Source organism: Rhinoraja longicauda, chromosome 20 (genome assembly GCF_053455715.1).
Source record: "Rhinoraja longicauda isolate Sanriku21f chromosome 20, sRhiLon1.1, whole genome shotgun sequence".
Taxonomy (NCBI): Eukaryota; Metazoa; Chordata; class Chondrichthyes; order Rajiformes; family Arhynchobatidae; genus Rhinoraja; species Rhinoraja longicauda.
In genome coordinates, this window is record NC_135972.1 from 16,879,813 (window position 1) to 16,903,787 (window position 23,975).

At 42.7% G+C, this 23,975-nt stretch overlaps 1 protein-coding gene across 1 annotated transcript; it reads right to left on the bottom strand.

Annotated features, from left to right (window-relative positions):
* Nucleotides 1-2,808: 2,808 nt before the first annotated feature.
* On the bottom strand, nt 2,809-22,663 carry LOC144603379 (aldo-keto reductase family 1 member B1-like). The gene is made up of 10 exons (XM_078416535.1): nt 22,550-22,663; nt 16,702-16,869; nt 15,659-15,775; nt 13,216-13,293; nt 12,869-12,991; nt 12,633-12,739; nt 10,404-10,485; nt 9,665-9,748; nt 5,338-5,420; nt 2,809-3,489 (listed from the first exon to the last, which is right to left on the bottom strand). Exons 1-10 carry the CDS (start codon nt 22,607-22,609, stop codon nt 3,447-3,449), a joined length of 945 nt encoding a protein of 314 aa, XP_078272661.1. The 5' UTR covers nt 22,610-22,663; the 3' UTR covers nt 2,809-3,446.
* Nucleotides 22,664-23,975: the final 1,312 nt, after the last annotated feature.

A 23,975-nucleotide genomic window follows, 5' to 3' on the forward strand; every position in this document is an offset into this window, starting at 1 on the left:
TGTGCCCAGCATGAGGTTTTCCATACCAGGTCATCGGAGATGTCCTCATTCTTTAGGATACGGGGGTTCCTAAAGGAGTTTTTTTCCCCCAGGAAGAAATATCACAATTTAGTGGATATAGCTTTAAGGTGAGGGGCAAATTAAAATGTGTGGGGCAAGTTTTTTTTGCAGGCAGATAAGTTTGTCTTGGCATGTTGGGCAGAGACAAAATGTGTAGGAAGGAACTGCAGATGCTGGTTTATATTGTAAATAGACACAAAGTGCTAGAGTAACTCAGCAGGTCAGGCAGCGTCTCTGGAGAAAAGGGATGGTTTACGTTTCGGATCAGAACTTTACCTCCAGTTCTCTGCACCTCTACTTTCAGTCTGAAGAGGGGTTCCAACCAAAAACATCATCCATCCTTTTTCTCCAGAGACGCTGCCAGACCTGAGTTACTCCAGCACTTTGCGTCTATCTTAAGTCTCTTCCAACTTCATATTATGATGCCAAAGGGAAACCAGGTGAAGGGGTTAGCCCTATCAATCAGTTATACATATTCACACACTCTCAGAGTATGACTACACAAGGTGGTTCTCCCACTTTTAATTTGTTACCGAATGCTGAACAATATTGTGCAAATTGACTGGACTGGATGTGCCAGCGTCTTTTGTTATGCCTATCTTGAAGCAAGTCCAACAGTAACTGATAAATCTAAACTTCAGCTTTTAGATTGACCATGGCACAATGTCATCAATATTGTTCAGACCATTCTTAATAGGCCTGGAGTACGTTGATCTATGGCTATTATATTGATTATAATTTTGTTTTTACCCTGTAATTTCGTCTATTAGTTCAGTTCTGTGTAATAAGCCAGCCAAGAGCTGAGATCCCCCCAATGTGGGAGCTCGATCACCCCAATACGGAGGGCTCAATCGGCAGCTGCGGGAGCCAAGATCGCCCCGACAACGGAGGGTTCTGGTGCTCCGACCACGGGAGAACTAGGAAGGGAAGAAGATTGAACTTTTTTTTGGCTTCCATCACAGTGAAGAATGTGGGGGAAGTCGCTGTGGTGGATGTTCATGTTAAAAGTTTATTTGGGTGTCTTGTTGCTCTTTATTGGTATGACTGTATGGCAAATCAAATTCCTCATATGTTGCAAAACATACTTGGCTAATAAAGTATTATTATGATCATGATTATGAGTACAGTTCTGCTTGTTCAGGGTAGCTATAAGTGACAAACAACTGATTCTTCACATCCTCAGTAATTTTAGTTCTTTTCTATCCATAAAAATAGCTGAGCAGATCAATGCAGCCCTTTCTGCCATTCATAGTTTTGCTTTTTTCCACATCAGCAGTAGAGTTTTTCTTCACAGGGCAAATTGCCCCCTTAAATAACTGTTTTACAGGGATTGGAACTTTAAGTAGTACAGCAACTGGAAGAAGTAGCTCATGAAAGAGATTTCAAGACAGAAATAGATTCAGGCTCTTGTTTGAAAAAAAGTTTTTAAAGTTAACACTGTTGTGACATTCATTAGTGTTCTACTCTGCAGTTTGGGGCTTAATAAAATGGAACAAACTTCACATGAAGCTTTAAATCTGGTGACACTTCAGCATAGTGTTGCCAGGTCAAACCTGAACAGAGGTATAAAAAGGGCCAAAGACACCCACAGGCAATGGGTGGAAGACCACTTCAATACCACGGACACCAGAAGCATGTGGCAGGGTGTCAGGGACATCACTAATTACAAGAGCAGCCCTGCCTGCCCCCACAGCGATATCACACTAACCAACGAGCTAAACACCTTCTTTGCCCGCTTCGAAACTGGCAACAAACACCACCTTGAGTGGAAGACCCCCAGCCAAGGCGGAAGGACAGGTCTTGGAATTGAGCACACCGGAAGTACAACGCGCTCTGCAAAGGGTCAACCCACACAAGGCTGCAGGCCCGGATGGAGTTCAAGGAAGGGTACTTAAGGACTGTGCTGAACAGTTGGCTGAGGTATTCACCAGGATCTTTAACCTGTCGTTATCTCTGGCTACGGTCCCCAAGTGCCTGAAGTCGGCTACCATAGTGCTGGTGCCGAAAAAAGCAAAGATCACCAACCTGAATGACTACCATGCTGCGCTGGTCAAGAAGGCACAGCAACGACTGTTCTACCTAAGAACACTGAAAAAGTCTGGTTTACCCCAACAGCTGCTGACAACCTTCAACTGCTGCACCATAGAGAGCATCCTAACACAAGGCATCCCTGTGTGGTATCTCAGCTGCACAGAGGCAGAGAGGAAAGCTCTTCAGCGGGTAGTCCATAGAGCTCAGAAGTCAATCGGAACACAGCTACCAGCCTTGGAGGGCATCTACAACACACGATGCCTCAGAAAAGCCACCAACACCCATAAAGACTCTTCACACCCCTGCAAGTCTGTTCGAACTTCTACCATCTGGCAGACGATACAAGGCCTTCTACGCCCGCACCTCCAGACTCAGGAACAGCTTCATCCCCAGGGCCATAGCTGCTATGAACAATTCCTGCTGAGCCGGATGGTCACATCGCACAGTGAACCGGCACAGATCTACTTGCACTTTATTCTGTTTTAAAACTGTTCCAATTTGTTTCATTGGGTTGTTTAAATTAATACTGATTAGCTAATTGATTTATTGCATCGTATGGGAGGCGCATTCCTAATCTCGTTGTAGCCCTGTACAATGACAATAAAGATATATTGTATTGTATTTTATTGTATATATTCAATTACATAAGAAATTGTTCTGGATTATTAAATCAACCTTTAATATTCAACAAGCATTTTCAGCTAAATGCCCCATGGTTAAAGAGTGTTGTGACTTGCCACATAATTAGATTTTGTGCACTATAAGAGTTTACTACAGTAACTCATTGATTTAGATATTTGATTTATATATATTTTTTAGTATAGCAGCATACTTTGAGGCATCCATTTTTAATCTACATAATTCTGAACTATTGAGCATTGCAAAATACTAAAGCAAAAAAAAAGAATTCACCTAAAACATTTTCCACAAATTCATTCAGGAAAGGCTGTACATACTTTACCACTTGACACACATGATGGGCCTGTGGCCAACCAGTAAATTTCCATTGGTTTCAAAACCCCTTCAGGCTTTAAAAAACCACACCCAGGAACAGAAGCAAAGAAATTACGCAGAGCAGTGGTTAAAATAAGAAAACAGGCAATTTTCCAAATTGGTGCCAAGAACCAGTTGATCTGGCTTTGCACAGCAAGAAGATGGAGGCATCCCAGCACAATGGAAAATTAACTTTCTCTAGAATGTTTATTTGCATCATGGTTACAAAAACACATCACCATACAGTAAAAAATATGAAAAACTTGTTTTAAAACATTAGGTTAACTCTGCTGTTCAAGTCTACAGACAGAGCGCCACAAGTTTTCTGATAGATGAATAGCTTGTTCCACTTGAAGCACAGTTTAGTTTGTAATCTCAAATGGATAGTCCTTGTGTTTAACACACCTGTAGAAAAGAGAATAAAATTAGATATTCCACTTTAGAAAAAGAGCAAATAAAAAGCCACACTTGTGAAGTTGCATGGGATGCCTCCATTGCTTATTGTTACAGTTTACATTTATGGCTATAAGGAATGAAAAACTTTAAAGGAGCTTAGATTAGTGTGCAGCTGATCCTGCCGCCACTTCATCCTGGGTCAATGCACTACTGAAAACTGAGACCAGAGCCAACACCTTCCACCAGAAAATCCCATCCAAACAGGTGCTTATACCATCTATCTCCACATCAGGCTGGATGCTGTTGGGAAGCCTAACTCCAGTCAGTTGCTGCTAGTCATCCCACCCTACTTCTCACATTGAACAGAAATTGGAGAGAACAACTGTCTGCTGACATCCAAATGTACAATAGGCCTCAGCTCTGGCTGATGGAAAGCAGCAGTAGCAACTCTTTAGGGAGATGTATGGAAAACCACTGAGCAGCAAAGGTGAAAGGGGCAAACAGACAGATGTGGAGGGAGATGCAGAGATGATCCCCCAAAACAGGGAATCTACATTCAGTTGCTTTGACTGGAAGTCAGGCAATTTGATTCTCTGAACACTACTTTGGCCACATGCCCCTTCCTTCTACCAAACCTCCCCCTCTCCCACCAAAAATAAAAGTTGAAGGCAAAGCTCTTTCCTTTTGTCCATTCCAAAATATTGATATTCCATTGCACCCCAAAGAGCAAACTAGCACTGGTGGGCAAGATTAAAATCTCAAAGTACTTTCCAAGTATATTATAATCAGGGAAGATTAGGGAACCAAAGTTGCAAACTGTGAACTGAACCAGAGAACTTCGGCGAGGCTTTAAATGAGTACTTCTCATCTGTATTTATCAAGGAGGACATTATAATTAGAGAATGCAAGGAGACATTAGATATCTTAGTGGGATTAAAAAGCTAAATTTCCAGGACCTGATGAGTTCCTGGTCTAGATCAAGCAAAGCAAGGGAGGAAGTTACTGGGAGTCTCACAGAACATGTGGATAGAGCATGTCAGAAGACAGTTACTTTATAGATAGGTGATCAAGGGGAAAGGATCATGTGGTGGATTGCAAGCATGGTATCATCCTGTTTGGTGTGCCAGCATTACATGTGATGTCCATTCATATGCGGAAGCAGAAGAGAATCAAGAACGGTATGGTGATGTAGTGGTAGAGTTGCTGCCTTACAGCGCTTGCAGCATCGGAGACCCGGGTTCGATCCTGACTACTGGTGCTGTCTGTACGGAGTTTTACGTTCTCCCCTTGATCACGTGGGTTTTATCCGAGATATTCGGTTTCCTCCCACACTCCAAAGACGTAGGTACATTGGATTGCTATAAGTGTAAATTGTCCCTAGTGTGTGTAGGATAGTGTTAATGTGTGGGGATCGCTGGTTGGTGCAGACGGTGAGTCGAAGGGCCTGTATCTCTAAACTAAACTAAACTGAACCACTGATGCCACAGCACCTCTATATCCATCATGTACTTGGAATTAACTTTCAGGCCCGGATTTATCTGATCAACAACCTCCATAAACATGGGAACACCACAGAATAAATGGCAGTGTTTTACTTGAGAACAGGTGATGATGGACAGCATCGCCAGTTCCTATCAGACAAGCACAAATGTCTTCCATACAATTACTTGCCAGGACAAAAAGCCAGGGCACAACAGTAGATTACCTTATCACAATGCCAAGGTTTAGATGGGTCATCAATACTAATTATAAAATAGCAGTTGATGTGGTGAGGACAGTAAAGTGATACTCAACTTCCTTTGTTTTGATGGGACTGCTTGAATGAACATACGAGCATCACATGTGCATGCAACTCACCACGGCATTGGACAACATCGCCAGATCCTGTTAAAGGAGAGGATAGTCTTCATATCTTCTTCACTTAACTGAAAATCAAACACCTGCAACCAGGAGAAACATAACTTTAGAATGGAAAGTCAAATCTATGGATATATGGTGAAATGCCATATAGGAGTATAACAGGAATTAAATTTTAAGGTTTGCCGACTTGAAAATTCTGAAACAGGAAACTCTAATATATCATAGAGCTGAAGTAATCATAATACTCTGATCTTCAATAGCTATCCTAAGATTACGGAATATTGTATTATAACCAAAACTTTTCACCCTGCATTGCAATTGGTTTTAATGCAGAGCTAAGAATTTATGTAGGAGCTGGTGTAATGGTTCTCACTCCCATCCTATCCCCTCATCTAAACTCACGTACCTTATCTCTTTGCTCAATGTGGACATCAAAATTTTTGCAAAAATAATCGCTCGCCATCTTGAAAAAATCCTTCCAACCATAATCTCACCAGACCAGATGGGCTTCATAAAAAGTCGGCAATCCTCCTTCAACATCAGGCGCCCCTAGAACATTATTTATATTCCCACTCCACCCGACAGTGGTTATATCTCTAGATGCTGAAAAAGCTTTTGATCGGTGGTGGGACTATTTATTTCATACCCTTGAGAGATTTGGATTTGGACCAATTTTTTAATCATGGATCAAAATTCTAAATAGCTCGCCAATGGCGGCAGTACGTACTAATAATAATATATCACCTTATTTTTCACTGACACGAGGCTCAAGACAGGGCTGTCCACTATTCCCCCTTCTTTTTGCGATTACAATTGAGCCATTGGCTATAGCAATAAAGATATTAAAGGTATTACAAGGGCAAGGTTGGAACATAAAGTTTCGCTATAGACAATAGGTGCAGGAGTAGGCCATTCAGCCCTTCGAGCCAGCACCGCCATTCAATGCGATCATGGCTGATCACTCTCAATCAGTACCCCGTTCCTGCCTTCTCCCCATACCCACTCACTCCGCTATCCTTAAGAGCTCTATCCAGCTCTCTCTTGAAAGCATCCAACGAACTGGCCTCCACTGCCTTCTGAGGCAGAGAATTCCACACCTTCACCACCCTCTGACTGAAAAAGTTCTTCCTCATCTCCGTTCTAAATGGCCTACCCCTTATTCTTAAACTGTGGCCCCTTGTTCTGGACTCCCCCAACATTGGGAACATGTTATCTGCCTCTAATGTGTCCAATCCCCTAATTATCTTATATGTTTCAATAAGATCCCCCCTCATCCTTCTAAATTCCAGTGTATACAAGCCCAATCGCTCCAGCCTTTCAACATACGACAGTCCCGCCATTCCGGGAATTAACCTAGTGAACCTACGCTGCACGCCCTCCATAGCAAGAATATCCTTCCTCAAATTTGGAGACCAAAACTTCACACAGTACTCCAGGTGCGGTCTCACCAGGGCCCGGTACAACTGTAGAAGGACCTCTTTGCTCCTATACTCAACTCCTCTTGTTACGAAGGCCAACATTCCATTGGCTTTCTTCACTGCCTGCTGTACCTGCATGCTTCCTTTCATTGACTGATGCACTAGGACACCCAGATCTCGTTGAACTCCCCCTCCTCCTAACTTGACACCATTCAGATAATAATCTGCCTTTCTATTCTTACTTCCAAAGTGAATAACCTCACACTTATCTACATTAAACTGCATCTGCCATGTATCCGCCCACTCACACAACCTGTCCAAGTCACCCTGCAGCCTTATTGCATCTTCCTCACAATTCACACTACCCCCCAACTTAGTATCATCTGCAAATTTGCTAATGGTACTTTTAATCCCTTCGTCTAAGTCATTAATGTATATCGTAAATAGCTGGGGTCCCAGCACCGAACCTTGCGGTACCCCACTGGTCACTGCCTGCCATTCCGAAAGGGACCCATTTATCCCCACTCTTTGCTTTCTGTCTGTCAACCAATTTTCTATCCATGTCAGTACCCTACCCCCAATACCATGTGCCCTAATTTTGCCCACTAATCTCCTATGTGGGACCTTGTCGAAGGCTTTCTGAAAGTCGCTATATGCAGACGATATGTTACTATATTTATCTGACCCTTCGTCATCTCTTCCTGCAGTTCTTAATCTCTTAAATAAGTTTGGCAAAATTTCTGGCTACAAAGTTAACACACAAAAAAGTGAATTGATGCCCTTACATCTGGCAGCAAGAGAACCCCTGTTTATACGTATGGTGCCATTTAAAGTGTGCATGGGCAAAATAAAATATCTTGGTGTCTGGGTCACACATAAATTTAATGATCTTTTCTCAGCAAATTTCCCCCCTCTCCTGTCCTCTATTAAAGAGGACATTGACCGCTGGGATCTGTTACTTCTATCTCTGGCAGGTAGGATTAACACGATAAAAATGAACATATTGCCCAAGCTTCTTTATATGTTTCAGTGTATACCAGTTTTCTTAACTAAAACGTTCTTCATTTCCCTGGATAGAAAGCTTTCTTCCATCATTTGGAATAAAAAGAATCCACCTATACGCAAAGCTATACTACAGAGACCTCACCAGCAGGGAGGGTTTGGATTGCCAAACTTTCAGTTTCACTATTGGGCAGCAAATATTAAAAGTATTTCTTATTGGATGGAAAGAAATGTGGTAACCACTGTACCTGACTGGCTAATTTTAGAGAGAGACTCTTGTAAGAACACCTCATTATTTGCCTTATTATATGCTCTCGTCTGCCATATTCAGAGCCTATTACCAAATACACGTCTAACCCAGTTGTTATTAATTCTTAAAAAATATGGAAGCAATTCAGACAATCCTTTGATATCTGTAAATTCTCAATCGCTCCCATTGTAAAGAACCATGCATTCCTGCCACCTTCGACAGATGCTTCGTTCAGTGCTTGGCTCAATCATGGGGTCTGTTCATTTAGACATGTTTATAAATGGTTTGTTTGCATCTTTTGCGCAGGTTATTCAGAAATTCAATATCTCTAGATCACACTTCTTTAGGTCTATGCAAATCCGCAGCTTCATATCTTCTAATATCACTCAATTCCCTTCACAGCCCTCAGACACACTCCTCGACTCAATCAATGACATCACATCAGCCAGAAAGGGAAAGATAGGTGCCATATATTCTTTATTAACGAGAGAAAATATGACACGTCTTAACTCCCTAAAAGAGCAGAGGGAAGGGGATCTGGGTATGGAAATTTCAGACTCCATCTGGTCAAAGATGATTGGGGGTATATACTTACCTTCGATATGCATGAAGCATACTGTTATACAGTTTAAGATTTTCCACCGACTGCACTGGACCAAGTTAAACTAGCCCAATTCGCACCCAATAATAGACCCCATGTGTGACCGTTGCAGGCAGAACCAAGCCACTTGTTTTGGGATTGTCCTAAGTTATCTAATTTTTGGCAATTAATATTCGATATGCTTTCCCAAACTACTGATGAATCCTTAGAACCATCAGCTCCCCTTGCTTTATTCGGTGTGGTAATACAAACTCTTGCATAAAGAATAATAAACTAAATCTTCTGTCTTTTGCCACGCTGGTGGCCAGACGACAAATCTTGATCAGATGGAAAGATTGTAACCCTCCAACATTTGCACAGTGGATTAGGAATATGTTGTATTTTATTAAATTGGAGAAGATTAGGTACACTGTTAGAGAGTCAGCTGACAAGTTTACATTGATATGGCAACCTTTCCTTAGCTGTATTGATGCTTTAGGCTCTGATAATTTTATGGTTGAGTAGTTTTTGATATGTGTGTATGTAATTAAGAGTGGAATTGAAGTATTAGAATGGTCCCTGATATGTCTTAACATTCCCATTTTTCTGCTTCCCTCTTGTCTATTTTTATGCGTGTTAGTGCCCTAGATAATATGGTGTACTGCTTTAAACCTCTAACAATTTTTTTTTTGTATGCTTTTTCTTTTTTTTTGTATGCTTATGTTCATGTTTATTTATTTACTTATTTTCCTTGCATAATTTAGGTTGTATACCTTCTGAATGGTATTGTGGGTGGGGGTGGTGGGGGATATCGATCAGTTCCATTGTGTTCATGCATTGAATTGTCAAAGCTGTATTAATAAAAATTCAGAAATAAACTTTGTTCAAAAAAAAACCTCACGTACCTCAAATAGACACAAAAATCTGGAGTAACTCAGCGGGACAGGCAACATCTCTGGAGAGAAGGAATGGGTGACGTTTTGGGTCTCGACCCAAAACGTCCCGCTGAGTTATCCAGCTTTTTGTGACTATCTTTGGTTGAAACCAGCATCTGCTGTTCCTCCCTTCACGTACCTTAAAGTTTTCCTCAATTCGTTTTGGGGTGACAGACTTTGGAATTACAATTAGCCCTCTTTGAATATGGAACCGGATCAATACCTGAAACAAAATCCCAAAGAGTTAGAACCAATAGCCTGTGGTAGAATACTACATTGATTATTGCAAACTGAGGCCTGCTAGATGCAGGGCAAATTTTAAGATTTGCTGAATTGAAGGCAGTATTAACTTGAAAACATTCCTCTGGCAAAAGGCAATTTTAGTAGATGTCCCAATAACACAGCTGAGAAGTAATGGGCCTGGGCTACACCTATCTGGTCCAGAATACCCGAAGGGCCATCATAGCAGATAAGCTAAGAACTTCTACAGAGGAACAGAAATCACAATGGCAAATTAATAACAACAGGTTTTGATTCTTTCCCGAGATTGTTGAACATGAATCAGTGGCACCAATCGTTTCAGTGCTGGACAGAGAAAAACATATTTATTTAACCTATCAAGCCAATGATGGCCTCTTTGGTTTGTGTAGATAAAAAACCTTCATAAAATGAAAATCAAGAACTGAAGCATCTCCTTATCAGTCCTTTGCTGGTTAGTAATTATGCATTAATCATAAAGTAGCATAACAAATACACAAGATAACTTATGAACAATTGAAATAAGCGAAAGAACAGTAATGTGCAAGGTAAAACTATGGCCACTGAACCCACAAACCAGAATCTGACACTACTGCAGATTTTGCAAGAAAACCCCCTACTTGTGCCGATGATTTCCCATGAGATTTTGCTATTTCCAGTATCTTAGGATCCTCAAGGAGTCTGGGTTCATCCGCCTTTGCCCTGTAATAAATGAAAGGAAATGGAATTACTTCTGTAAAAAGGTTCTAAAATAATAACTTTTGGCTGCACAATTTCCAATTTGTGATCCATATTGTATACTGCTCTTGGCTGACAGAGCTAACAAAGATCACAAGTGTTTAAAATGTGCCTTTTTGAGCTAGGCTTTTTAAACATCAAAGTTTATTTCTTGCCATTCGTAATTTTAATTAATGCTTCACTCGCTGTATGTAGATGCTGTTTTTACTCAATTTGGCTGTTGCCTCATCCAATGTTTTCATGCATGTACATCAAGTACAAATCATTATCTTGCAAACCAAACACAGAATTCCCACTATCTTTTCACAAGAACATACTTAAGAGCATCAAGCTAATTGTTCCTCAAGCCACTCCAAGCGACTCCACCACTCATTGCCAACGAGATTGTTATCAACTCCCTTCTTTTGCATCAACCCCATAAAACTCAATTCCCCACTGCCCAAAAATGAATCCATCCTTAAAATAAAAGTAATGGTGCGCTAATACTTGTGCTGAAGTCAATGCTGGAGCTATTGTCGTGTCCGAGGGAAGATTAAAAACCTACTCTAAACATTTGTTTCAGAAGGTAGTCACCCTGCACCCCACTAGTGCAGTGCGCCCTAGTAACATCAGTATAGTAATTGGTAGTGATCTGAGAATTAGGAAGCACAGGTAACTTTGGAGGTTTGCAACTCTCAAACTTGTATGTATTAGCCAGGGACCAATGATACATTGAAAGAATGAATAATGCACAATGGACTCGGGGGAAGAAGGTGGAAATAGGGGAAACAGTAAAGAGTTGATGAAATCCAGCTGTCAAAATTCCATCAAGGAAACATTCTAAAATACCAATGTGGGTTGAACAAGGTAAATTGCTTCATGGTGCCAGGATACAAGACTTTGTGGGTCCGGTAGAAAGGGAATAAGCCAGAAATATGATACTTGTTAGTACAAATTACATGAAGACAGCAGATATCAAGATGTTACCATTAGATTTTTAGAAGCTTGGTATGGAGAAAGGTTAATGATGATCTCAAAGTCAGTAATCTGAAGGATTACTCGCAATAGTGAGCAAAGAAACAGATTGAGATAATACATAGCTACTGTCGTTAAGATTTATTAAAAGGGAGGTTTATTGGAACAATGGCCTGCATCTGTCAACAAGACTGGGACCAATGTCCTTATGAGAGATTCATTAGCTTAGATGGGAGCAAGGCATATGTTCAGAGATTAGGGGAGGAAAATAGGAGCATACTACTACAGATTAAGGATAGTGGAGGAAAATAACTGCAGATGCTGGTACAAATCGAAGGTATTTATTCACAAAATGCTGGAGTAACTCAGCAGGTCAGGCAGCATCTCAGGAGAGAAGGAATGGGTGACGTTGCGGGTCGAGACCCTTCTTCAGACTGATGTCAGGGGGCGGGACAAAGGAAGGATATAGGTGGAGACAGGAAGATAGAGGGAGAACTGGGAAGGGGGAGGGGAAGAGAGGGACAGAGGAACTATCTAAAGTTGGAGAAGTCAATGTTCATACCGCTGGTCTGCAAGCTGCCCAAGCGAAATATGAGGATGCTCGTTTAGCATGAGAGGACAAGTAAAGAATTCATATGTGTAAAAACCCAGGGACTGTAATTCTCCAAAAATGATTTCTTTCCTATCCAGTTTCTGACCAAATGTCTTTATAGTGTTAACGTACCTGCCTTCTCTACTTCCTTTGGCAGTTCATTACGTACAGTATATACACCACCCTGTGAGCAAATGTTCTTCCTCAGGTTCCCATTAAATCTTTCCTATGTCACCTTAAACATATGTGCTCTAGTTCTCTATATCCCTATCCAGCTGGGGGCAAAATCTCTGTGCATTCACCCTATAATTATATCAACCAGATTAATAATGGAGAAGGATGAAGCTCTCTAAGGTATATGTTTACAGACTATGAAGCTTTGCAGTGCAATGCTTTCATGTGGAGCAGTTTGCCGATTTACATTGAACATTTATTACAACTCTAGATAAATATTTACAATGGACATGCTTATAAATGTATTTTTAAGAAAATACATATTATTAAATTCTAATAGTAATTTCTCTTGCACTAAAATAGGAGCAAGATAGTGAGTCACGTCAGGTACCATGGTCTATCTGGAGATCCCAGTGGACTATAGGCTGTCACAGCAATATCTTTAGAATTGCAATAGGAGATCAGATCTTCTTGAGTCAGATAAGGGTGGCATTCAATCTATTAAAGCAAACAAAGCCAACATGAACTTCAATGTTGGAGAGAGATTTTCATGGACAAAGATAATGCACCACCAAATGCTTCCAGAAAACAAAATACTAGGATGTCAACATCTAATAATAATGTTACCTGGTTGACAGCTGGTTTGATCCTCAGATCCTTTTTTTCTAGGATACGCGCAATCTGCTCACGATTAAAGTTGGACACCCCTATAGCTTTAACCATTTTATTGTCAACTAGATCTTCCATTGCCTGTGAAGGGAAAATAATGGTAAATGTTAAAAATCTGGTATAAAAAATGATTTTAGATTATCAAATGATTTAGACAAAAATAAAAACATTTTATGCAGTTAATGTCACGAAGCAGTGAAACAGCAACAGCAGGAAAGAAACAGATGTACTATAAATTTACTTTCCACAGATAACTCTAGAAATTCTTCAACTATATTTGAGGAAAATAGTTTATATTTACTCACTTCCCAAGTGTCAACAAAATCTGTATGGCTCGGTATGATCATCTCGTTCTTATCAAGAGGAAGGTTCACCTTACCAGCCTTGAAAGAGAGATATTTCTTTAAAATAACTGCCAAAAACACGACTTGTATGCCAAGAAAATTCTTGGTATTAATGAAATGAATGAAATGAACAGTTAATTTATGCCAAATTTAACAGTTGTTTGCAAGTTCAATATTGTTTTATCCTTCATTTGTATTGCACCTGACATATACTTCCTGGGTAAGACTTCTTAGATTACATTCCCAATACATTTCCCTGGACATCATTCAGGTAAAGACATAGTAAATGGCAAAAGCAATGGTCCTTTGTGTTTCTTCTGACTTCCTTTCACAACAGCTGGGAAGGGCACAGAAGGATTCACAAGGGTGTTACCAGGTCTAGAGGGCATGTAAGGAGACAGGATTAGATGGAGAGACAGGATTAGCTGTTTGGCACCTATTCCCATACCTTTTCATCTTGGGCCCCCTCTATTGCCAGAGTGAGACCACACACACAATCTGGAGGCACAGCACCTCATATTCCTCTTGAGCATTGAATTTTCCAATTTTAGATAGCCTACAATTTTCTCTCACCATCACCCTCCCCCACCCCCCGAACCCTGGATGATCTTGCATTGGTTTCTCCTCACCTCCCACCTATTTTCTTTCCTCCAGCTTCACAATTCACAACTTTTGTCTCTCGAGCTTCACAATGCTCAACCCAAAATATCACCGAGCCACATTCTCTGGAGATGCTCCTGACCCACGAGTTACTCCATCACTGCATTGTCCTTTGATATCATCATCTCAGCCTCTAATGCTATTCCCTCAAAGTGGCAGCACAAGTAGATAGTGGTAAAGAGGCATATGGTATGCTTGCCCTCATCAGCCAGTCTATTATATTTAGGAGTTAGGAAGTCATGCTGCAGCTTTATATCGATTTGGTTAGGCCACAATTGGACAATTGTGCAGTTGTGGTTGAACAAGTACAAGAATGATGGGGAGGCATTGGGTGCTGAATAAGTTTACCAGAATGCTGCCTGGATTAGAGAGCACTGGCTATAAAGAGGTTGGACAAACCCAGATTGTTTTCTCTAGGGTAGACAGTCAGAACATTTTGCCCAGGATGGAAATGTTTGGCAAGAGGGCATAGTTTTATGCTGAGGTAAAAATTCGAAAGCAAAATTACTGGGTTGTGGGTGCCTGGAATATTCCTGATGGTGGTGAAGGTAGTTACAATAATGACATTTAAGAGGCTTTTAGATAAGTACATGGATTTGCAGGGAATTGCGGGATACAAATCATTTGTAGGCTGACATTCATTTAATTTGACATTATGTTCAGCATGGACATTGTGGGCCAAAGGACCTGTTCCTGTGCTGCACTGTTCTATTCGTCTAACTCTTACCCATACCTTAATCTGTGGAATAACTATTTAATATTAAACTACAAAGATTAATAATAATCATCTCAAGAACATCGGACAGAAATCATACCAGCCACTCTATCAGGGAAGATATAGAATTGGCTCTCCTTGGCTCTATCATAACCCCATAATTATCTGGGTGCTCCCACTTTGAACAGCTCAGTTTTATGGATAAGTACCAGGAAGTTCCTAGCTCCCTGAAAGTGGCAACACAAGTGGATGTAATGTTAAGGACAGCATAATGCAAGCTTGCCTTCATGGGTCAGGGTACTGAGTATAAAAGTTAGGAAGACACATTGTAGCTGTATAGGAAGGACTTGGAGGCTTTGGAAAGAGTGAAGAGGTTGACCAGGATATTGCTTTGATTGGAGCACATTGCTTATTATTGATTGTTTTCTCCGGAGCATCACCAAGGGGGGGGGACCTAGTAAAATAGATAAATTATGAGGCTAACACATACCTTACCTTTTTTCCTCAGGGTAGAAATATCAAATACTGCAGGGCATAAGCTTAAGGAGAAAATTTAAAGGAGATTTGAGAAACAATATAAACAAAAATTGATAGGTGACTGGAACTTGCTGCCCGAGGAGGTGGCATTAGCAGGTACAATAGTAGTGTTTCAGAATCATTTAGAAGTGTGGGAGGAGAGGTATATGGATCCCGAGGCCTATGGATGAAAGTGTAGCTTGGCATCATGGTAAGTGCAGACACGGTGGGCCAAAAGACCCTTTTTGTGCCATTCATGTTCCAATATCGCCCATCCATTCCCTAACAATTACTCCATCAGCCACATCTATGCAATTCAATTGGTTGAGGTATCTTATAAAGTACAATGAAAAGGTGAAAATAACTCCATGTACTTCATATGCAAGGTTAACCTGGATTTCTATATAACCTACTATTGATATTTGGGATATTTGGCTACTGTAGTACGTTAACTCCTGCATCAGTGTGAGTTTAGAGAAAGGCATGCAAAAATATTATTTTGGGGCAGTTTACCTTGAATCCCATAGGCCAGTGAATAAGGTATAGATCCAGATATTCCAGATTCAGGTCACTTAGGGTTTTAGAACAGGCGTTCTTTACCTGATCCTTTGCATGAAAGGTGCACCACAGCTAAAAGGAAACAGAAATCACTAATCAGCATAGTCGCAATATCAATGCATTGTTTGGCTGTTTGTTTGTACATTCTCGAAATACAGCCAAAACGGTACACGATAGCACAATAATTTTAGGCCCACCTTACTCACCATTGGCCTGCGGTTCAAATGGTTGTTATATTTTAAAAGTTATTAACTTTTTAAACTTAAAAATCACTTTTAAACTTAAAAAATCACTTTTTAAACTTTAATAAATCCCTTTTCCACTTGCCCTGCCCGTCAGCCGTGCCTGCGTAGTAATACCTCATTGTTCGACATCACAATGGGAACCCAACTGCATGCACAGTTGGGACCAGTTGATCTAATACTTACATAAGATGGCTGCCGGATCTGCGCGTGCGCAGTTGGGGCACGGTTGCCGCTCAGAGAGGGTGGGATCCACCCGAGTAACGGGAATGGCGGCCAATGATGGGGGGGGGGTGTGAGGAGAGCTCTCCTGCTGTTGGCCACCGCAATGGCCGCCTGGGGCTGGGGTGAGTGGCTCCCTCTCCCCTCTCGCCTGCCCCCGGCCCAGGGAGTTTTAAGGGGGGCTGAAGTGGGCGAGTGTCATCAGTTGGGGGAGGGTTGCCGGGCCCGCAGGAGAGGTTTGTACGGAGGGTTGCCGTGCCCGCAGGAGAGGTTTGGACGGAGGGTTGCCGTGCCTGCAGGAGAGGTTTGGGCCCAACGGGTCCACGCCCATCCAGTATTCTTTTAAATTTGGAATTAACCAAATATTCTTTTATATGTCAATACCTTGGACAAAAAAAAAAGCTGTGTAAGGGTCTAAAATTTAATTGCAGCATCAATTCCATTCTTTTCATCTCAAAATAAATGTACTGCTTTGCTGCACAACAAAGATCATTTTAGGAAAGAAATAGAGACATTCAAAGTGCGCTTCTTTACCTTGCTAACAATGAAAAGGTCTTCACGCTTTACAATTCCATCCTTAATTTTCTGCGCAATAGCTTCACCAACTTCTTTCTCATTTTCATATGCATATGCACCATCGATGTGACGATAACCAATGTCAATGGCTTCTTTCACTGCCGCTGTCACTTTACCTGGCTCAGACTGAACAATAAAGTGCTTATAAACAAAAAAATCAATGGAAAGACAAAGCTCAAATGGAACATAAATATAAATTACTATCAATTGAAACATTTGAAGGTATCACAAAATGCTGGAGTAACTCAGCGGATAAGGCAGCACCTCAGGAGAGAAGGAATGGGTGACGCTTCTGTAGAAGGGTCTTGACCCGAAGTCACCCATTCCTTCTCTCCTGAGATGCTGCCTGACCCCGTGAGTTACTCAAGCATTTTGTAACACCTTTGATTTGTACCAGCATCTGCAGTTATTTTTCTACATCAATTGAAACAAAGTATTTCAAAACAGACCATTTAAAAAGATTTAAAAAATCTTCCAGCATTTTCTATTTTATCCAAAATTGATTACCCGAGATATACTAGAGCAGATCAAAGGGTGGGTATCCTATGACGAGTGACACCTCCTGACGCACAATAAATTTTCTTGAACCTACAAGCCACAAGTCAAGAGGCCCAAGGAAACTTTCCACTTATTTTGGTCAGCACAGCTCAATTTATACGCAGGAAGCTTGCAACACCCACCACTTTATTGCCAACCAATTCACCATGCTAAATGTAGAGTCCCATCACCAGCAGAGAATTGCAGACTTTCACAAGGTAGTTATTCACCTCAGCTACTCTGCCAGCACCTCCCAAAAGCACAATCTTTATCACCAAGGAGAACAAAGGCAGCAGGTGATGGAAACATCACCGGCTGCTAGCTCTTCAAGCTGTACATTATCCTTCCTTGGAAACATGTCATTCCCCTTCATAGAAAATGGGCCTAAACTCTGGCACTCTCAAATAAAAAAACACTATTGATATACTTTGCCAGAAAAAACTGCAATGTCTCAAGGTAGTGGGTGAGCCCCACCACCATCCAGGGGAATTTGCTGGTCTTGCTAGTGACACCCACATTTCACAAAATGATTACAAATCTAAGGATACTGGTTACACCAGACTACAGGTTCTGACAGAAATACTGCAAATGTGCCCTGCCTCAGCCAAACTACTCCAGTACAGGAACAACACTATTTATTCAACCAAACACATTACTAAAGTACTGGAGGGGTTCAATGCCAATGTTATCAAATGTCATTCTACAAGAAACAGCAGCAGGAGGCAGAATGGCCCTCAAACCCAATCCACCATTCAAAAAGATGACAGCCAACCTAACATTAGCTTAAACTCCATTTTACTGCCCAATCCCCATGCCTCGATTCCAGCAGCCTAGAATCCGCTTTTAACAGCCTCCAATAAATACAATAACTTGGCCATCACAGCAAATGACAGAATTTCAAAGATTCATGATCTTCAAAAGATTCCTTCACTGACAACTTATTCCAAAACTTTGTCCACACCCATTCTAGATTTTCCCATAATTGGAAGCCCTCCAAGTACCTATCCTCTTAGTCACCTCAGAATATTGTGTTTCAATAAGGTCACTTCTGAGTGTAGACCCAAACAACTCAATTATCTCACACAAGACAATCTCTTAATTCTAGATTTCAACTAGCTGGCCAATACTTACTTTGGCACCATTAGGGCCACTGTTCAAGACCACATTTAGGCCTTGGTCCTAATATGGGGGTTTGAGACAAATTCAAAAGACAAATCACGAGATTGCTCCTCCACATCATGGATGCAGCCTATCAAGTGCAACATCAAGGAATCCAAATACAATGCATTTATGAAAATGAGGGAGTCATCACTCTCTAATCATACCTGGAAGAAGCTGGTTCTAATTGTTGGAGGTCAATCGTTTGAACCACAGGACATCACTCCAGGAGGCCCTCGGAGCTATCTTCAGCTGCCTCAATGACATTCTCTTCATAAGATCAGAAGTGAAGATGTTCTTTAATAATTGTATAGAGTGTAGTTCCATTTGTTACTCCTCAGCTAATGAAGTGGTCCATGCCCACATCCACCAAGACCTAAACAGCACTGGGTGATAAATGGCAAATAAGATTTGTGCCATACAAGAGCCAGACAATAACCATTGCCAACATGAGAGTCTGACCACCTCTCCATGAATTCAACTACAGTGCCATTATTGCATCCTCCCCATTAACATGCTGAACATCAGCATTATCCAGAAACATATTTGGACCAACCACTCCAACAGTGTAGTAATGTGCAATGCTATTATATTTGATAGCCTTTACGTTATCTGGCATCAAGTATGTATTGTGGCTATAGTGCAAGTCAGGTTGCACGTCCCATGAATAGCAAGTGATTACCAACTTCCCACCTGTAAAGCACAAGTTAAATGTGTGATACTCATTATTTGCCTGGATGAATGGAGCTGTAGCAATATTCATGAAATGAGTTGGGTATGAGACACAAAACTGACTCCATCATCTAAATATCAACATTTTCTCACCCACTATCCATGTTTCTCAAAATCAAAAACTTACTGAACTTACCCTTCCATATGATCAACAACTCTAGGCACAACTCTCTAGGATAGAGAATTTAAGAATCAATCCATGTGAGGAACGTTCATCCAACTAGTCTTAAACATCCAACCCCTTACTAAGAGACTATGGTCTTCACTTTTAGCCATTCCACCAATGGGAGGTATTCCCTCAACATCACCTTTCCCATGTTCCTTCAGAATCTTGTATTTCAGATCACATGGCTCGAGAAGATTGGAAAAAAGTCTGCACAATGTTTCCTCATATCCTAGAACAAACTACTCATCTTGTGAAATTTGTGAATCTTTGCTGCACTGCTTCCAAGATAAGTATGTCATTTTAACGTAAGCAAGCAAAAACTATACATAGAAACATAGAAAATAGGTGCAGGAGTAGGCCATTCGGCCCTTCGAGCCTGCACCGCCATTCAATATGATCATGGCTGATCATTCAGCTCAGTAGCCTGTACCTGCCTTCTCTCCATACCCCCTGATCCCTTTAGCAAAAAGGGCCACATCTAACTCCCTCTTAAATATAGCCAATGAACTGGCCTCAACTACCTTCTGTGGCAGAGAATTCCACAGACTCACCACTCTCCGTGTGAAGAAATGTTTTCTCATCTCGGTCCTAAAAGACTTCCCCCTTATCCTTAAGCTGTGACCCCTGGTTCTGGACTCCCCCAACATCTGGAACAATCTTCCCGCATCTAGCCTCTCCAACCCCTTAAGAATTTTATATGTTTCTATAAGATCCCCCCTCAGTCTTCTAAATTCCAGCGAGTACAAGCCCAGTCTATCCAGTCTTTCCTCATATGTAAGTCCCGCCATCCCAGGGATCAATCTGGTGAACCTTCTCTGTACTCCCTCTAAGGCAAGAACGTCTTTCCTCAGGTTAGGAGACCAAAACTGCACACAATACTCCAGGTGCGGTCTCACCAAGGCCCTGTACAACTGCAGCAGAACCTCCCTGCTCCTAAACTCAAATCCTCTTGCTATGAATGCCAACATACCATTCGCTTTCTTCACTGCCTGCTTCACCTGCATGCTTGCTTTCAATGACTGGTGCACCATGACACCCAGGTCACGTTGCATCTCCCCTTCTCCCAATCGGTCACCATTCAGGTAATACTCTGCTTTCCTGTTCTTGCCGCCAAAGTGGATAACCTCACATTTATCCACATTATATTGCATCTGCCATGCATTTGCCCACTTGCCTAATCTATCCAAGTCACTCTGCAGCCTCCTATACAAGTCTATTTAAGGCATCAGCAAAAACTTTAGAACTACAGCACATATTGCTTATTCATAGCCCAAAGCTATTTTGCAAAAAGAGACTAATGTTATTCAGCTTTCCCATGGCTTGTTTAGTTTAGTTTAGAGATACAGCGCAGAAACAGGCCCTTCGGCCCACTGAGTCAGCGCTGACCAGCGATCCCCGCACATTAACTCAAGCCCACACACACGAAGGACAATTTACACTACAAAACCAACTTGATCAGTTACAATGACTTCCAACTGATTTCAAAATAATTGAATTGAAAACAATGCTGAAAATTGATTTATACAAAAAAAATTATTTTTAAAAACCGTACAGAACTAGATAGTTAAAATCAAAAATTCAAATGCTCCTGGCCTTCAGAATTTGTCCATGCGTTAGCATTGTGATGCAAATACTTGCTGGTCTAGAAATGTTAGTGTACCCTGGCTTAATAGGCATAGAAACTGGGTGCCAACAGCCGATTTGGTATGGGGGTCCCTCCTGCAGCTAAGCAGGAATTGCACACCCAATGTGTTGTCTGAATAGGCAAAGAGGCTGCCGTACAGGGAACAGGTCAGTTGGATGGCAGCCTAAACATTGTGAGCAATCAAGTGACAAGGGTGGAGACGATTCATTAAGGTTGCTACTGCAAGAAGGACAATAACAAAAACAAGTTCAATTCACAACACAAAAATGGGTTACACTGTTTAAAAATTAAATGCCTTTCCACACCCAAGTGTAATTTCCTCTCCCTCCCACAGATGCATCAGGGGCGAAATATAACAAAAACTTACGATCGCGTTAGGGCATGTTTGACTGATAGTGTCTCGAAATAGAAAATTGCAGTCTCGCGCCATGCTCTTCGTTTGCGAGACACCGCTTTACCACTTCTGCAACTTTCCCCGAAGCTTAAAAAAAGTCGTCCATTCCTTCACAGCTCGACGCCAACCATGCGACTCAATCGCCGCAACCCTACCTCCTCCCATCTCAAGATCTCCCCCCCCCCCCCCTCCCCACGTTACTTTCTGCCAGGCGAAGCTCCGTAGGGCAATTGCCATGGATAAGAGATGCTGAGTGTACCTTCAACAAAGGAAAATCTTGACAATTTGAAGCTTTGAACAAACACAAATTCTATTATTTAAGAAATTGGTTGCACGCTCTCGTTTTAGCGAGCAAGTTCTTTATTTCCCAAGGTGGGAAATTGTCCCACTCGCCCCCAACTACCCAGCCCCGATTACAGCAGCACTTTCCCCAGGATTCATCGGCATACCCCACCACGATCACCACCACACACACACTCATCAAGAGTTCATGCGCGCCCCCACCTCCTCACTCACCCCCCTCCGTCGCGCACACCATCATTCCTCCCTCTCCCTCCCTCCTGTCACTCTATACGCGCGTACCTTTCTTCCCTCTCCACCTTAGCTTCTCGTTACACAGACCCAACTCCCCGCCACCGCCGGCCGCGCACACGAAGTGATCCCACGGGCCGGCGAATGCCGCCCTTGGGTCGATTCGTCCGTTTAAAGCGAGCAGGGAATGAGGGAAGGAGGGGGAGAGAGTGAGAGAGAGAGAGAGAGATGCACCCCCTCCCACCCCAGCCAGGCCATTCACTATCAACCCAGTAGACAAGCTGCTGGAGAAACTCGGCGGGCCAGGCGGCATCTCTGGAGAGATTGAATGGGTGACAGTTCGGGTCGAGACCCTTCTTCATTCTATTCACAAAATGCTGGAGTAACTCAGCAGGTCAGGCAGGCAGCATCTCGGGAGAGAAGGAATGGGTGACGTTTCGGGTCGAGAACCTTCTTCAGACTGATTTCTCCTGCCCTTCTTCATTCTCTTGAGCTGCTCCAGCATTTTGTGTCTATCTTCTGGGTTGACAGTAAACCGGCGTCTGGAGATGCTTTGCTCCACGATCAACACACAGCAGAGACGGGCGTCCGAAGCCGCACGGGTGGGCTAATATCTGCCTCGATCGTCGGCAGAGTCACTCACTTTCCAGGTGCCCAGGCCGATGTTGGGCATGCGACTTCCGTTGTTGAGGGTGACAGCCATGGTATACTATTGGCGAAGAAGGGTGGAAAGTTCTGGAAAGCGGGGCTGCAGCCTGCCCGGCTTTAAATGGAACACACTGGCGCCAGCTCCTCCTCCCCATTGGCTGCCCGCTGCTTTCCCGCCGCCTCGCCCCACTGTCGTCCGTCCCTCCCCGGCTTCGCCGCCCGCCCGCCCGCCAGCCCGCCAGCCCGCCAGCCCAACGCGCACGAAGGAAGCAAAGGCAGCCGGAGTCGGAGGCTGCAACAGATCAATAAGTCGTAGAGGGTGGGAGGGGGAAACAAGGAGCAAGGAAAAAAAAAAGCAGTGAGTTCATTATTTTGACGTGGACTGGAAATAGTCACGACAAATAAAAGTAATTTGAGAGAGCAAAAATGGAAAAGATCGGTGCTTGGAGGGAGGGCGGGTTACATGACACAAGAAATGAGGTTTACTTGTCAGTATAACTCGTTATCATCTATCCCAAAGCCACCAATTGACCATTGTGGCCTCTACATTTTCCATGATTATCGATTTTTCTACATACTTTCCATTAATTTGTCCTAAGTACCATCTATATCTCTCGTTCCCCTCCCCCCTGACCCTCAGGCGGGGTCTCGACCCCTTTTGGAAGGTAGACACAAATTGCTGACAGGCAGCATCTCTGGAGAGAAGGAACGGGCGATGCTTCGGGTCGAGACCCTTTTTCAGACTGATGTCAGGGGGAGTGGGCGGGACAGAGATAGAATGTAGTCGGGGACAGTAAGACTGGTGGGAGAACTGGGAAGGGGAGGGGATGGAGAGAGAGGGTAAACAACGGCGGTTTGAAGTTACAGAAATCAATGTTCATACCGCTGGGGTTCCCACTCTTCCAGTATAAATGAGGCTCTCACTAGGGTCTCCTCGATATATAGCAGCTCCGCTCTTGCTCCCCCTCCCCCCGCCCCCCCCAATCACAACAAGGACAGAGTTCCCCTTGTCCTCACCTTCCAATCCATCAGCCGTCGCATGCAGCATATAATCCTACAACACTTTCGCCACCTCCAATGGGATCCCATTACTGGCCACATCTTCCCATCTCCACTCTTTCTTTCCGAAGAGACCATTCCCTCCGCAACTCCCAAGTCAACTCGTTCCTTCCCACCCAAACCACCCGCTCCCCAAGTACTTTCCCCTGCAACCGCAGGAGATGCAACACCTGTCCCTTTACCTCCCCCCTCGACTCCATCCAAGGACCCCGACAGTCTTTTTAGGTGAGTCAGATGTTCACTTGCACCTCCTCCAACCTCATCTACTGTATCCGCTGTTCCAGGTGTCAACTCACAGCCTTAATCTACCTGATCTCTCGGTTGCTCAGCACTTTAATTCCCACTCCCATTCCTAATCTGAC

Excerpts from the sequence above, each read along its gene's own strand:
- LOC144603379 (XM_078416535.1), bottom strand. The coding sequence starts at position 22,609 with ATGGCTGTCACCCTCAACAACGGAAGTCGCATGCCCAACATCGGCCTG. Across the intron at positions 15,776-16,701 it reads ACCTTTTCATTGTTAGCAAG|CTGTGGTGCACCTTTCATGC; the intron begins GTAAAGAAGCGC and ends GTTTCCTTTTAG. Across the intron at positions 9,749-10,403 it reads ATGGGAAATCATCGGCACAA|GTATTGATCCGGTTCCATAT; the intron begins GTAGGGGGTTTT and ends ATTTTGTTTCAG.